This window comes from Garra rufa, chromosome 3 (assembly GCF_049309525.1).
Source record: "Garra rufa chromosome 3, GarRuf1.0, whole genome shotgun sequence".
Classification (NCBI taxonomy): Eukaryota; Metazoa; Chordata; class Actinopteri; order Cypriniformes; family Cyprinidae; genus Garra; species Garra rufa.
Genome location: NC_133363.1, coordinates 2,165,921 through 2,179,442, shown reverse-complemented (window position 1 = coordinate 2,179,442; position 13,522 = coordinate 2,165,921). Strand labels below are relative to the sequence as shown.

At 31.9% G+C, this 13,522-nt stretch overlaps 1 protein-coding gene across 3 annotated transcripts in view; it reads left to right on the top strand.

Moving 5' to 3' along the window:
• LOC141330819 (sodium/potassium/calcium exchanger 2) overlaps positions 1-13,522 on the top strand; it is a 73,681-nt gene that overhangs the window by 43,527 nt on the left and 16,632 nt on the right. For all 3 annotated transcript variants that reach the window (XM_073835580.1, XM_073835581.1, XM_073835579.1), the window contains 2 exons: positions 3,873-3,953; positions 4,815-4,897. In XM_073835580.1, the coding sequence (XP_073691681.1) occupies positions 3,873-3,953; positions 4,815-4,897 (164 nt within the window). The remainder of the gene's footprint in view (positions 1-3,872; positions 3,954-4,814; positions 4,898-13,522) is intronic.

The following is a 13,522-nucleotide window of genomic DNA, read 5'->3' as shown; positions in this document are numbered from 1 at the left end:
ACTTAGCATAAAAAACATGCATTTTACAACTTTACATAATTGCAAATGTTTAATGGCAACTATATTCAACTATTTAATTTTGACAATACTTAAGTGGTTTAAAAAGCACTTAAGTTGCATTCAATAAAAAGTTGAACTATAATACACTTTGGTTTAATTGCATTTGATTCAAAAAGCTTTTTTAAAAACTACATTCAGTTTGCACTTCAGTATATATTTTTGAAGTATATTAATAATAAATACTCTTAGTCTTAAGCACTGTTACATAATAAGTACTCTTTTTAAAAGTTTGGTAACATACTCATTTTTGTGATAAATATTTGTATTTGAAAATAAATACTGTAAATACATGTTTTGGAAGCATAGTGTACCAAAAGTATAACTTTAACACAATCAAATATACTTAAGTACATCTTTAGCTGTACTTCAGCACTACTTCCATGCAATTAAAATGTGTTAAGTACAACATTAATTGTTCCAATATAGCAGACCAGTTTAGTATACTTACCCCTGGTTTCACAGACAAGGCTTAAGCCTAGTCTAATACTAAAATGTAAGTCTGAGCTGTTTCAACTAAAAGAAACTTGCACTGACTAATCTTAAATTATATCAGTGCCTTTGTTTTGTCTCAAGATGCACAACAGTAATGTGTTTTTCTAAGCATGTTTATAAATATTACTTAAATGCCCTAATTGAACTATGGCCTAATCCTGGCTTAGTCTAAGCCCTGTCTGCGAAACCAGGCCTAAAAGTACAATTGCAGGGTATTTTAAAAGCATAATATATAAATGTGTTTGTGATACACTTAGCATAAATCATGCATTTTACAACTTTACATAATTGCAAATGTTTAATGGCAACTATATTCAACTATTTAATTTTGACAATACTTAAGTGGTTTAAAAAGCACTTAAGCTGCATTCAATAAAAAGTTGAACTATAATACACTTTGGTTTAATTGCATTTGATTCAAAAAGCTTTTTTAAAAACAACTACATTCAGTTTGCACTTCAGTATATTTTTTAAAGTATATTAATAATAAATACTCTTAGTCTTAAGCACTGTTACATAATAAGTACTCTTTTTAAAAGTTTGGTAACATACTAATTTTTGTGATAAATATTTGTATTTGAAAATAAATACTGTAAATACATGTTTTGGAAGCATAGTGTACCAAAAGTATAACTTTAACACAATCAAATATACTTAAGTACATCTTTAGCTGTACTTCAGCACTACTTCCACAAAGTTAAAGTGCATTAAGTACAAAATTAGTTGTTCCAATTTAGCAGACCAGTTTAGTAAACTAAGAGTACAATTGCTGGGTATTTTAAGTGAATAATATATAAATGTATTTGTAGTACACTTGGCATAAAATAAATGTATTTTAAATTAGTTAAATTACAACTTTACATAATTGCAAATGCATAATGACAACTATATTTAACTTTAACAATACTTAAGTGGGTCAAAAAGCACTTAAGCTGCATTTGATAAAAAGTTAAACTATAATACATTTTGGTTTAATGGCATTTAATTAAAAAAGCTTCTGAAAATATTACATTCATTTTGCACTTAACTATATATTTTAAAGTATATAAGTACTCTTACCCTTAAGCACTGTTACACAATAAGTACTCTTTTTAAAAGTTTGGTAACATACTAATTTTTGTGATAAACATTTGTATTTGAAAATAAATAAATACATGTTTTGGAAGTATAGTGTACCTAAAGTATACTTGCAACAGTTAGACTTTAACACAATCAAATATACTTAAGTATATCTATACTTCCACACAGTTAAAGTGCATTAAGTACAAAATAAGTTGTTCCAATTTAGCAAACTTTAGTAAAAGTACAATTTCAGGGTATTTTAATTAAATGCATAATATGCAAATGTAGATAAAATGAAGACTATCCTGACTACCCGATCAACACACAAACCTACAGTACTTAGTTCAAACTCCAAAGTCAATTTCTATCCCAAACCATTCCAGGCATGTTAACAATATGTAGGTCACGTAACACACATGTGGATGTTGATCGGGGTCACGGCACCAATCGAGCCAGACGGGACAATCAGAGTCAATGATTCCTCAGGAAGCTCAAAGACATTCCCTGATCAGGATGTTTGCTATTAGTGAAGTAAAACCAACCAGCCACACATTATGTTCATTAACACAAGATCATGCACATGCGGTTTCATTAACACACACACACACACACACACACACATACGCAGAACAAGACGGGAACACTCTGCTGCTGTCTGTGTGATCGCCAGAGATTTTACTTCCACATTGATGGATCCTGAAAGGTTGTGCAACTGTATTGATGTTGGCATCATGGGTCTGCTACTGCTCTCACCATGCTGAGTTATAGACTCTGTCTCTAATCTCCTAACCAGCGGCGAGCAGCTGTGTTTATTGTGCTGTGGGTTTGAAGGTTACATTAAAGGTCAAATGGTGTTTTGACCTTTTTTCAAGCAGTAAGTTACAAGAGGCTGTGCTAAATAGTAAATATAGACACAGCTGAAGGGTCTTACTGTTCATAACACTTGTGGGATGACTATATTCTCCATATGTGACCCTGGACCACAAAACCAGTCATAAGGTTAAATTTTACAAAACTGAGATGTATGCATCATATGAAAGCTCAATAAATAGGCTTTCTGTTGATATATGGTTTGTTAGGATAGGACAATATTTGGCCGAGATAGTTAGACATCTATTTGAAAATATGGAATCTGAGTGTGCAAAAAAAAATCAAAATACTGAGAAAATCACCTTTAAAGTTGTCCAAATTAAGTTCTTAACAATGCATATTTTGATATATTTTTAGTAGGAATTTTACAAAAAATCCTCATGGAACATGATCTTTTCTTAATTTCCTAATGATTTTTGGCATAAAAGAAAAATCAACAATTTTGACCCATACAGTGTATTTTTGGCTATTGCTACAAACATACCCCAGCGACTTAAGACTGGTTTTGTGGTCCAGGGTCACATATAGTGTTCATATATATCTGTATATGTATATCTCTGTGGATGCAAAAGTACAGTGTATCAGAAAGAGTACTTATTATGCAATGAAAATACTTAATAGTATACTTAAGTGTGAACTGATTGCAGTGTTTTCAGACACTTAACTGCTTGTTAAGAGCAATTAAATAAAAATGCATTACAGTTTAAATTTATATCAGATGCAATTTAGTTGAAGTTTAGAGTGATTTCTGACCCACTTAAGTAGGACTTAAGTACATCTTTCATAATTACTTCTACTGTCCTACTGAAACCCCTACTGAAATATGGTTAAATTAGTGCTGAATGCACTGACAAATATTTACATGAAGTTATATTATGACTAAAATATACTGTAGTGTAATTTCTATGACACTTGTATGTCATGCATTTAAATACATTTAACAATTGCAATGTAACAAAGTTGCAATCTATTACATTATTACATTAAAGGTGATGATGAAGTTAAAGTATAACTAAGCACTTTGATGTGCTGACCAACAAATTAAAACATAGGCTATGTAAAGTAAGGTTACTTGACAAAAAAAAAAAAAAAAAAAACTACATTTTTTTAAAAGAGTACTTAAGTGTGTTCAGAAACGGTTATGAAAACATTATTATTAAAAGTCATTTAAGTGGCCTTTTGTGTGATTATTATGAAATTATCTGCAAGCATAGTTATTAAATACTTACTAAATTTGAAGTACACTAAAGTAAAATTAAGCACACTTATTTATTTTTTAGGGGATGTAGAGTAGGTTAACAGGTGCTCCACTTTTTAAAATATTTCTTAGAGGAGGCTTACAGTTTTGTTATAATCACTCACTGTCTTTCTGGACAAATTTTTTTCAGGAAAATTCCGTGAGAAGGCATCCATCCTTCACAAAATTGCCAAAAAGAAATGCCAGGTGGAGGACTCAAATGGAGTTGCTGGTAAGTGATATATAGAAAAGATGTGTCTAGCTCTGTTAAAGTTGCCGTTGCATATTAAATGCAGCACCACAGTGAAGAAGAACCAGCTTTTTCCAACCGTTTTCCATTTTGATCATGTACAAAAAGCTCTTTAAGGTTACACTCTTAAAAATAAAGATGCTTTAAAAGGTTCTTCACAGCGATGCCATAGAAGAACCATTTTTTTGGTTCCACAGAGAACCATTCAGTCAAAGGTTCTTTAAAGAACCATCTCTTTCTTACCTTTTTATAATCTTTTGCCACAAAGAACCTTTTGTGAAACAGAAAGGTTCCTCAGATGGTAAAGGTTCTTTATGGAACTATTTAGACAAAAAAGGTTCTTCTATGGCATCGTGAAGCACCTTTATTTTTAAGAGTGTACTGTGTGACTTCCATTTCAAGTGGGAAATTATGCTAACAGTTCCATATTAGCATATTAGCATCAAAAGCAGGGTGGTTGAGAGGAGCTTCTTTGATGTGACCACAGAACATCTTTAACCCTTTCAAATCCATCTACAGCGCTTTCTCTTTTCCCAATATTTCTCCACAACCTACTGTGATAATCCCATGTTTTTTAGACATATACCTTGGCTAGAGTGTGTCAATGTCTTAGTAATATGTAGAGGTACAGTATGTGAGTGTTTGAACAATTTTGGAAAACAGAAATATTTAGGAAGTTCAATGTTGTAATTTCCAGACATTGTAAATCAACCTTCTGCATTTTACAAATGTGGCGCTCATAGCGTGAGGTGCTGAAAAACCAGCGGCTAAAGACTTAAAATGAAAAAAAGTAAAGTAAAGGAAAACAACCTTTATCTTATTTCTTTTCTGTTTGTGTTACAGATAAAAATCTGCCGAACAGCTCGAGTGTGGAGGTTGATGTCACTCCACCGATGAACGGCACCGCTGGACAGGATGGAGATACAGTGAGTTTTTTATTTTATTTTTATACTAAAATAAAACACATGTGCACCAGGGTTATTACTGTTAACCAAAAAATACACAAAAAAAGGCAGTGCTCTAAAAATGAACTCCAGTTCAATTCCATCTGAAACAAATAATAATAAAGGGAGCAATAACACAGGCAAAAATGCTGTTCAGGAATATTGTGCCCAAGAAAGAAAAGGGGGAAAATAGCAAACATTTCATTGTGTATGTTATTAAAAATAATAATAAGCATTGAGAAGGTGAAGATATCCAAGTTTTTTCCCTTATGTTTTGAGATTATGACAGTGCATTTAATATACTAACTTTTCTTAGTATAACTAAGAAAATTAAACTATTAAATAACTGAAAATTATTTGATCATTATTTAATTAATTGAATTCTATTGGACTTTTTTCTATTTTTTTTTTCAAACACTGATTGAAACCAAGTATTATTAACTAAAACTAAAACCTAAAAAACATTTGTGTTACTTGAAATAAAATAAACGTTAAACGTCTTTTAAAATGCATTTATTTTTTATTCAAGTATAGTCCATTTTCATATTTACTGACATCTCGCTCAAAACTTACTGATATAAAAATTGTAATTAAACTTTATTTGAAGTGCTACTTGTGCATAATGCACATATTAAGCTTAAAATATCTCACTATTAATGATAAATAAATATAATGTAAAATGCACTGCAAAAAATGTTTTTCTTACTTAAGTCTTGTTTCCAGCCAAAATATCTAAAAATTAAAATCAAAAAGGACATTTTAGACAAGTAAAAATTATTTTCTAGTTTTCAGGAAAAAACAAATCAAAATTAAGTGTGTTTTTGCTTAGAACAAGAAAAATATAATATTTTAAACAGAAAACAAGATTATATTCTTACCCCACTGGCAGATTATTTAGCTTGTTTCAAGCATAAACGCTCTTATTTTTGACTTTTTTCCCCTAAAAACAAGATCATTTTTACTCGTTTAGTTGGACTTCAGCACTACTTCCGCACAATTAAAGTGCATTAAGCATTCCAATTTAGCAAACTTTAAATATATCAGTTTAGTATACTAAAACTACAATCCCAGGATATTTTTACACAGTACATAATATGTGTGTATTTTGAGTGTACTTAGAACGAAATAAATGCATTTAAACACATTTCAATATATATTTTTTTCACTAGGGTAGTTTAACTTGACATACTAAAATAACTACAACTAAAATAAATAATAAACTATATAAACTAAAAAGTAAAATGACAAAAACACACCAAAATTACAAAAATTTAAAATTTGTCTTGTTTCCTGCCAAAATATCAAACAATTCCTAAATCAAGAAGGATTTTCTAGATGAGTAATAATGATTGTCTTGTTTTCATAAAAAAACAAGTCGTAATTAAGTGTGTTTTTGTTTAAAACAAGCAAAATAATCTGCCAATGGGGTAAGAAAAATAATCTTGTTTTAATGTTGTTTTCTGATTGAAACAAGATTTTTTTGCTCACCCCATTGGCAGATTATTTAGCTTGTTTCAAGCAAAAGCACACTTAATTTTGACTTTTTTTTTCTTTTCTGAAAACAAGACTTTTTTTTTTAACTTGTCTTGAAATTCTTGATTTAGAATTTTTTGAAGTGTGATAAAATGAAAACAAAATATAAAAATAAAAACGTTCAAATTAGTAACAAAAGTAATTACACCTCAATGCTACTAAAATAAGACTGACGCACACATGCAACTATACGCTCAACTCACTACACACAGCGATTTGAACACTAAAACGGGACAGAAAGTGAATCATATAGTGCTGACTTTGGAAACAGAAGTGAAGGCCAAGTCACGGCAGGACTGCAGAAACCTCACGCTTATGATGACTCAATGGAAAACACATTTGACCATCCGTCTCCCTCCCGCCGGCCTGCATCTCCTCTCTCACACACACACACACACACACACACACACACACACACACGCTGTCCTGCGTTCAGAAGATGAAGCGCTCTCATCCTCTGCCCCCTGTTGGCACAGCATCATGCCAGCAGAACAGACGGCCCAGCATGCATGCAGACCGAGAGAGACCCTCTCAATGTCAGCCAGACAACCTGCTCACGCACTATAGATCAGCACAAACACAGCACTGCTTTTTCATGTCACATGCAGGCCAGGGGCTTTACGTACGGCCGGGGTTAAAGGTCATCAGTGGTCATGCATATAGTCACACAGTACACTCTTAAAAATAAAGGTGCTTCTCGATGCCATAGAAGAACCTTTTTGTCTAAATGGTTCTATAAAGAACCTTTAACATCTGAAGCACTTTTCTGTTTCGCAAAAGGTTCTTTGTGGCGAAAGAGGGTTCTTTAGATTATAAAAAGGTAGGAAAATTGACTGAATGGCATCATTAAAACACCTTTACTTTTAAGAGTGTACAGTTTATTTGTTTACATGCTTATAGACTTTAACTGACCATATGCATGTATTACTTCCTGGTTTAGACAAGCCAGTTAAGTCATTTCTGGTCAAGAGTACCGTCATATGAGTATACTTTGCATGTTTTCTCTACATAATCCATTCACAATTGAAGAAAAGTTTTGTTTGTCTAAGAGGACCAAACGTCCACGTCCCGTTTCAAGAGTGACAAAAGCGAGTTTAAAAAAATATGCGAGTAAATCAGCTAAATATGCTCGAGTCATTGCTATGATTGACAGTAATAACTGAAACATCTGACAAGCCAATGTTAAAAAAAGAGTTGTGCTTTAAATGATTCAGACTAAATTCGGAGTAACGAAACTACAGCAGTAAGACGTTTGTGTTGGTTAAATATAGGCTATTTAATAGCTTTTACAGTTTAAGATAAAGCTTAAATTAGATAAAATATTTAAAGTTCATATCAATTTATATTGAGTGCATTATTTAATTATTATACCATTAATATTAAACTTATTTAATTTGTAGTGAACTAAGTATTTAAATAATTCACCCTAATAGGCTGTTTGTGTCTGACCTTATTTATTTATTTATTTATTTTAATGACTTTTCTACACTCGTGTCTGCGTGGGTTTCCTCCGGTTGCTCCGGTTTCCCCCACAATTCCAAAAGACATGCATAGGTGAATTGGACAGTCTAAATTGGCCGTAGTGAATGAGTGTGTGAGTGAGTGAATGAGTGAGTGGGTGTGTCCCAGTACTGGGGTTGCACTAGTTAGTGCACTCTCAGGACTGGGTTGCGTCAGGAAGGGCATCCGGCGTAAAACATGTGCCAAATCGGCTGTGCGGATCACTCCGCTGTGGCGACCCCTGATTAGAAGGGAGTAAGCCGAGAGAGAAAGAAGAAGAAGAAGAAGAATTACTTTCTACACTTTCTATACTATACACTTCAGTGCCATAAAAGTACTACAATTTATTGTACTAGTAATTTTATAATAAATCGAAAAGCAAGACGTCTTGAAAAAACTAGGGAGTTGAAATGGCAGCTGCAGCCAATGATTGATCCTCTGCTGCCATCTTCTGGTTATATGGGTCATTTCATCTCATTTTTATCTTAAAAAAAGACGTTTTCCATGAAAACAAATGTTTTTGCATGCAGTGTTGTTTTTGACAACCATCTTAGATTTAGTCTTAGTCTTAGTCTTTTGGACTAAAATGCTTCTTAGTTTTAGTCAAATTTTAGTCACTTCTAAATGTGATAGTTTTAGTCCAATTTTAGTCGACGAAAAGTCAAAAAGGTTTTAGTCTAGTTTTAGTCAAAAAAAGGTGAAAAAGTAGTCTTTTAACAAATTAATGTAGGTCAGTAAGTATTTTGCTGTTGGGTAGTGTCACTTATTAGTTCTGAAAATAGCAGATCTATAGTTCAACACAATGTGAGCTTCCGGATCGACTATTTTCACCAATAATTACAATAATGAAGGAATGTTTTACAACATAAAATACAAACAATGATGGAATGCTAAAACGGCTTGCCATACTAGTATAGCAAAGAGTATTTAATGCTAAAACGGCTTGCCATAGCGGCAGATACTTTTTAAGTTTTAACTGGCATGCACAATAAGCAGAAATGTCATGCATTTTAAACGTCTGACGGACCACCCACTAACATTTTCGTCTATTCTCGTCTCGTCAACGAAAACTCACACACGTCTCGTCATGTTTTAGTCATCAACGAGCCATTTTTATCTCGTCATCGTCTCGTTATCGTCATGAAAAAAAGTGGCGTCAACGAAATGATTTCGTCATCGTCATCGTTGACGAAAACAACACTGTTTGCATGTCATCTTTATGAATGAAAAGTGAATCTTTGAAGTGAATTTTATTGCACAGCTGTAGAGTTGAAAAATAATAAAGGCTTTAAAATATTACATTAGATTTTAAAGGCAAGTTACCGATTATCAAGAATACGATTAAGAGGTCCTTGAAGAGAAGTATCGCTAGCTAACTAATGTTAGCCTAAACGTATTATGATAGTGTTTAGCTGTCAGCATTTAAATGTACAACTATGCAGGTGGATTACCAGGCTCGGCATTTGAATTATATGTTGTTAAATAACATGAAACTGAATGTTCATGGCGCTATCATTATTTACAATGCTGCAATTATTATTTTTCTCATTTTCTGATAAGAGGCAGTTGAGTCTCAAGAGTGTCCACCTATATATAGCACATATAATAAAGCTTCAGCGGAAGTTTAGGACCTGATTATCATTATGTGGAAGTTCTAAAGAACACTCCGTGCATTTGGTCAATTGGAGCAGACGAGAAGACATTTTAATTGGAGATCAGATAGTGATGCACTGAACAGTGTGTTATAAATGTGATGTGTTATATGTGACCTTGGACCACAAAAACAGTCATAAGAGTCAGGTTTTTTTTTAAATTGAGATACATAATCCGAAAGCTGAATAAATAAGCTTTCCATTGTTCTTGAATCTGAGGGCGCAAAAAATCAAATCATTGAGAAAGTCGCCTTTAAAGTTGTTCAAATGAAGTTCTTAGCAATGTATATTACTAATCAAAATTTTGATATATTTACGATAGGAAATGTACAAAATATCTTCATGGAACATGATCTTTACTTAATATCCTGATGATTTTGGCATAAAATAAAAAAATAAAAATTTTGAGCCATACAAAGTATTTCTGGCTATTACAAATATACCCATGCTACTTAAAACTAGTTTTGTGATCCACGGTCACATATGTGACCCTGGACCACAAAACCAGTCATAAGGTTAAATTTCGTTGCATTCATTTAGGTTGCATTTTGAAAATAGTGGGTTATACTTTTGCATCAGTTTTGTTTATACACAGCAAAAAAAAAAAAAAATAATAAAATAAATAAATAAATAAAATAAATATTTTCTTAGTATTTTTATTTACTTGAGAAGTATAGGAAGTATATAAGTCTTATGAACAATTCTGAAAAAGAAATGAACAATAATAATAATAATAATAATAATAATAATAATAATAATAATATATCAATATCAAAATTAAAAAACAAAACAAAAACGTGAACATAGACGTGAAAATGCACCATCCAAAGTTAAGTTTTTATAATTTATGAACGAAAACATTTTGATGTATAATTTTCACGATAATGCAATGTCTGATTTTAAAATGGTTTCCAAGGATGCATTTTGAGATATTAATTTCTTATGATTCTAAAGCATGATAAGGAAAAAGGCAACAAAGAAAGTCTTTGGTGACGAAGGTCAGAACTCCTGATATGATGTAGATGTTTGAGGTTAGGGTTAGTCTTGGATTAGTCAGTCACTCTTGTCATGAATTAATCTATTACTTTTCCTGCATAATTTGTAACACAACACTTTTTTAGGAGTCTAAGACCTTCCCAATAATATATAGCTTTTCATGATTAGTTTAGGATTTATTTGTAATATGGTGAAGTAAACTTGGGTGTCCCGTATACGGATGATGACAGTAAAAACAAAAACAAACGTCAAGTTTATTTTTATTGTCCTATTGACAGATATATGTTCTTGTTTTAAACAAACTCATTAAATATAGATTTTTTTTATTTATTTATCTTAAGTCATTTTGGTTTCTCAAGTAAAAGCATCTTGATTTAAGAATGTCCTGGAAAACAAGACAAAAATCAAGATGCAAATTAAACATATAAAGTCTCGTTTTCGAAGAAAATGAACACAATCAAGCTTTAATCCAGTTTAGATTTAAAACAAGAGTAAACATCTGTCAATGGGGTATTAAAACTGATTTCCCCTTTGAATTGTGTTGATTTCTTGAAACTATGGGCAGCTATTTGTTCCTTTCAATCATAAACTTAGTTCAATTAATACAAGGCTTCTTATTATTTGTCGTTTTGCTTCTCAGATAAATATGGTGAGAATTGCATTGGAAAACATGACAAAAATATGGTGGGAGTACATATGTCTGCAATGTAGATGAGTTGTTTCTTCATCAGATTTGGATAAATGTAGCATTGCATCACTTGCTCATCAATGGATGTGAATGGGTGCCGTCAGAATGAGAGTCCAAACAGCTGATAAAAACATCACAATAATCCACAAGCAATCCACACCGCTCCAGTCCATCAGTTAACATCTTGAGAAGACAAAAGTTGTGTGTTTGTAAGAAACAAATCCATCATTAAGACATTTTTAACTAAAATATTAATCTATAATCTATAATAATGCTTCCTCCGGTGAAAAAGTGGTCTGGTCTGAACTAGGAGTGAAATCTGCACAGATTGAACACTGTTTACAAGCCAAAACAGATATAAACAAATATGTGGCTGTTTCATTTTGTTACATTAATAGAAATTTGACAGCAGTATAGTGTAAATTCAAATAGTTTCTTACTTTAGTCATCATTTGTTAATACACATAACCTGTAATGTTTTTTTCAATTGTGTTGCATTGAAAATGGCGTCTATTTTGAAGATCTAGACCTGTTTTTATTCCACCGGAGAGGAGCGAGTGCAATAGGAGCCGTCCGGCCTGCAAACCCTCTCCTCTCTGCTCATGTGTGGAGAATCAAACAATACATTATTGATGAAGAGAAAGATTCCTACTTTTAGGATTGTTTTATGTCTGGACAAATTGTCCTGGAAGTTGCTAAAAAAAGACAAGAAGGCAAAGGAGAGGAGATGAGAGAATGAGAGCGGAGCCGTCGACTCTCGTGTGTGGAAAATCAAACGCTGCATTATTGATGAAGAGAAAGATTCCTACTTTTAGGATCGTCTTGTGTCTGGACAGATTGTGCTGGGAATTCTAAAAATAAAGATTTATTTAATAGTCTGTATTTTAATAGCAGCTGAGAGCATTTACTAGTGCTAGACCAGAATTGTCATTTAATTGATTTATGGCAGGGCTTTTTAGTTTTTTTTGATACCATGGACCACTAAATATTATTACCCCCTTTCTAAAAAAAATACATATATTTGTATGCTTTCATATTTTATATCATAACTGTAATTAAAATTATTTAAAAAAAAGTTTTAAATATATAATTTATAGTGTTTAACATTATAGAAATAAATATAATTCTAAAACGGTTTTACAGAGGATATTTTATGTGATTGCAGGTTTGTCAGAAAGAAGGAACACTTTCATTAAATGTATATTTTTAATAAATTTCTTTTATTATTATTATTATTATTATTTCTTGCTGGTAAAGACTAGGGTCATTCACAATTTTCCAAAAAATAAAATAAAAATAAAATAAAATAAAATAAAATATTGGTGCAATAAAATCATTGCATTATTTGTTATAATAATTTAAATCTAAAAAAAAAAAGTTTAAAAATATATATTCAAATATTATCCCAATATAACATGTTAAAATTGGCAGCCATGCAAATACACTTTGTATATATATATATATATATATATATACAGGGAGTGCAGAATTATTAGGCAAGTTGATAATCTTGTCATATTTTTTTCCCAAGCACATTTGAATAATTCCAAACCACATCAATCTTAATAACTACTATTCATTTTGTATTTAATTATTTATAATTGATATATAATTGTCCATGAAGGCTGGAAATGAAAAACTCCTTATTTTCAGGTGTGCAGAATTATTAGGCACATTTTCTTTTACAGATAAATGAGCCAAAAAAGAGATTTACCTCAGACTGAAAAGTCAAAAACTATTAAATACCCATGAGAAGGATGCAATACTAATGCAATACTGCAATTTGCAAAGTTAAGGCATGACCACCGGACAGAAAAACGCTTGTTGCATCTGCATTGTCAGAACAAACAGGTGGAGGAGAAAAGATGCATGTTAATTGCAAAAAAAGTCAGAATTAATGTTAAGAATCAGATATGAAACCATCAGGAACCATTTAGTCTCCAGCGCCACCGTTTTCCAGAACTGCAACCTACCTTGAGTCTCCAGAAGTGCAATGTGTCAGGTTCTCAGAGACTTTGCTTGGGCAAAAAAATCCTAAAAAATGACCCTCAATTAATAAGAATAACATTCTGAAGTATTGTCAAATACATAGAGATGTTTTTTTTCTAGGCTTTATAGACAGATGAGTTGAGAGTGACTCTTGAAGGACCAGCACCACATCCTCTTGTAGCACTCTTTCAATATATTTTCCAGAATCTGGCAGTAAGTTTTGGGACTTAGTTTTGTCCCTCATCCTGA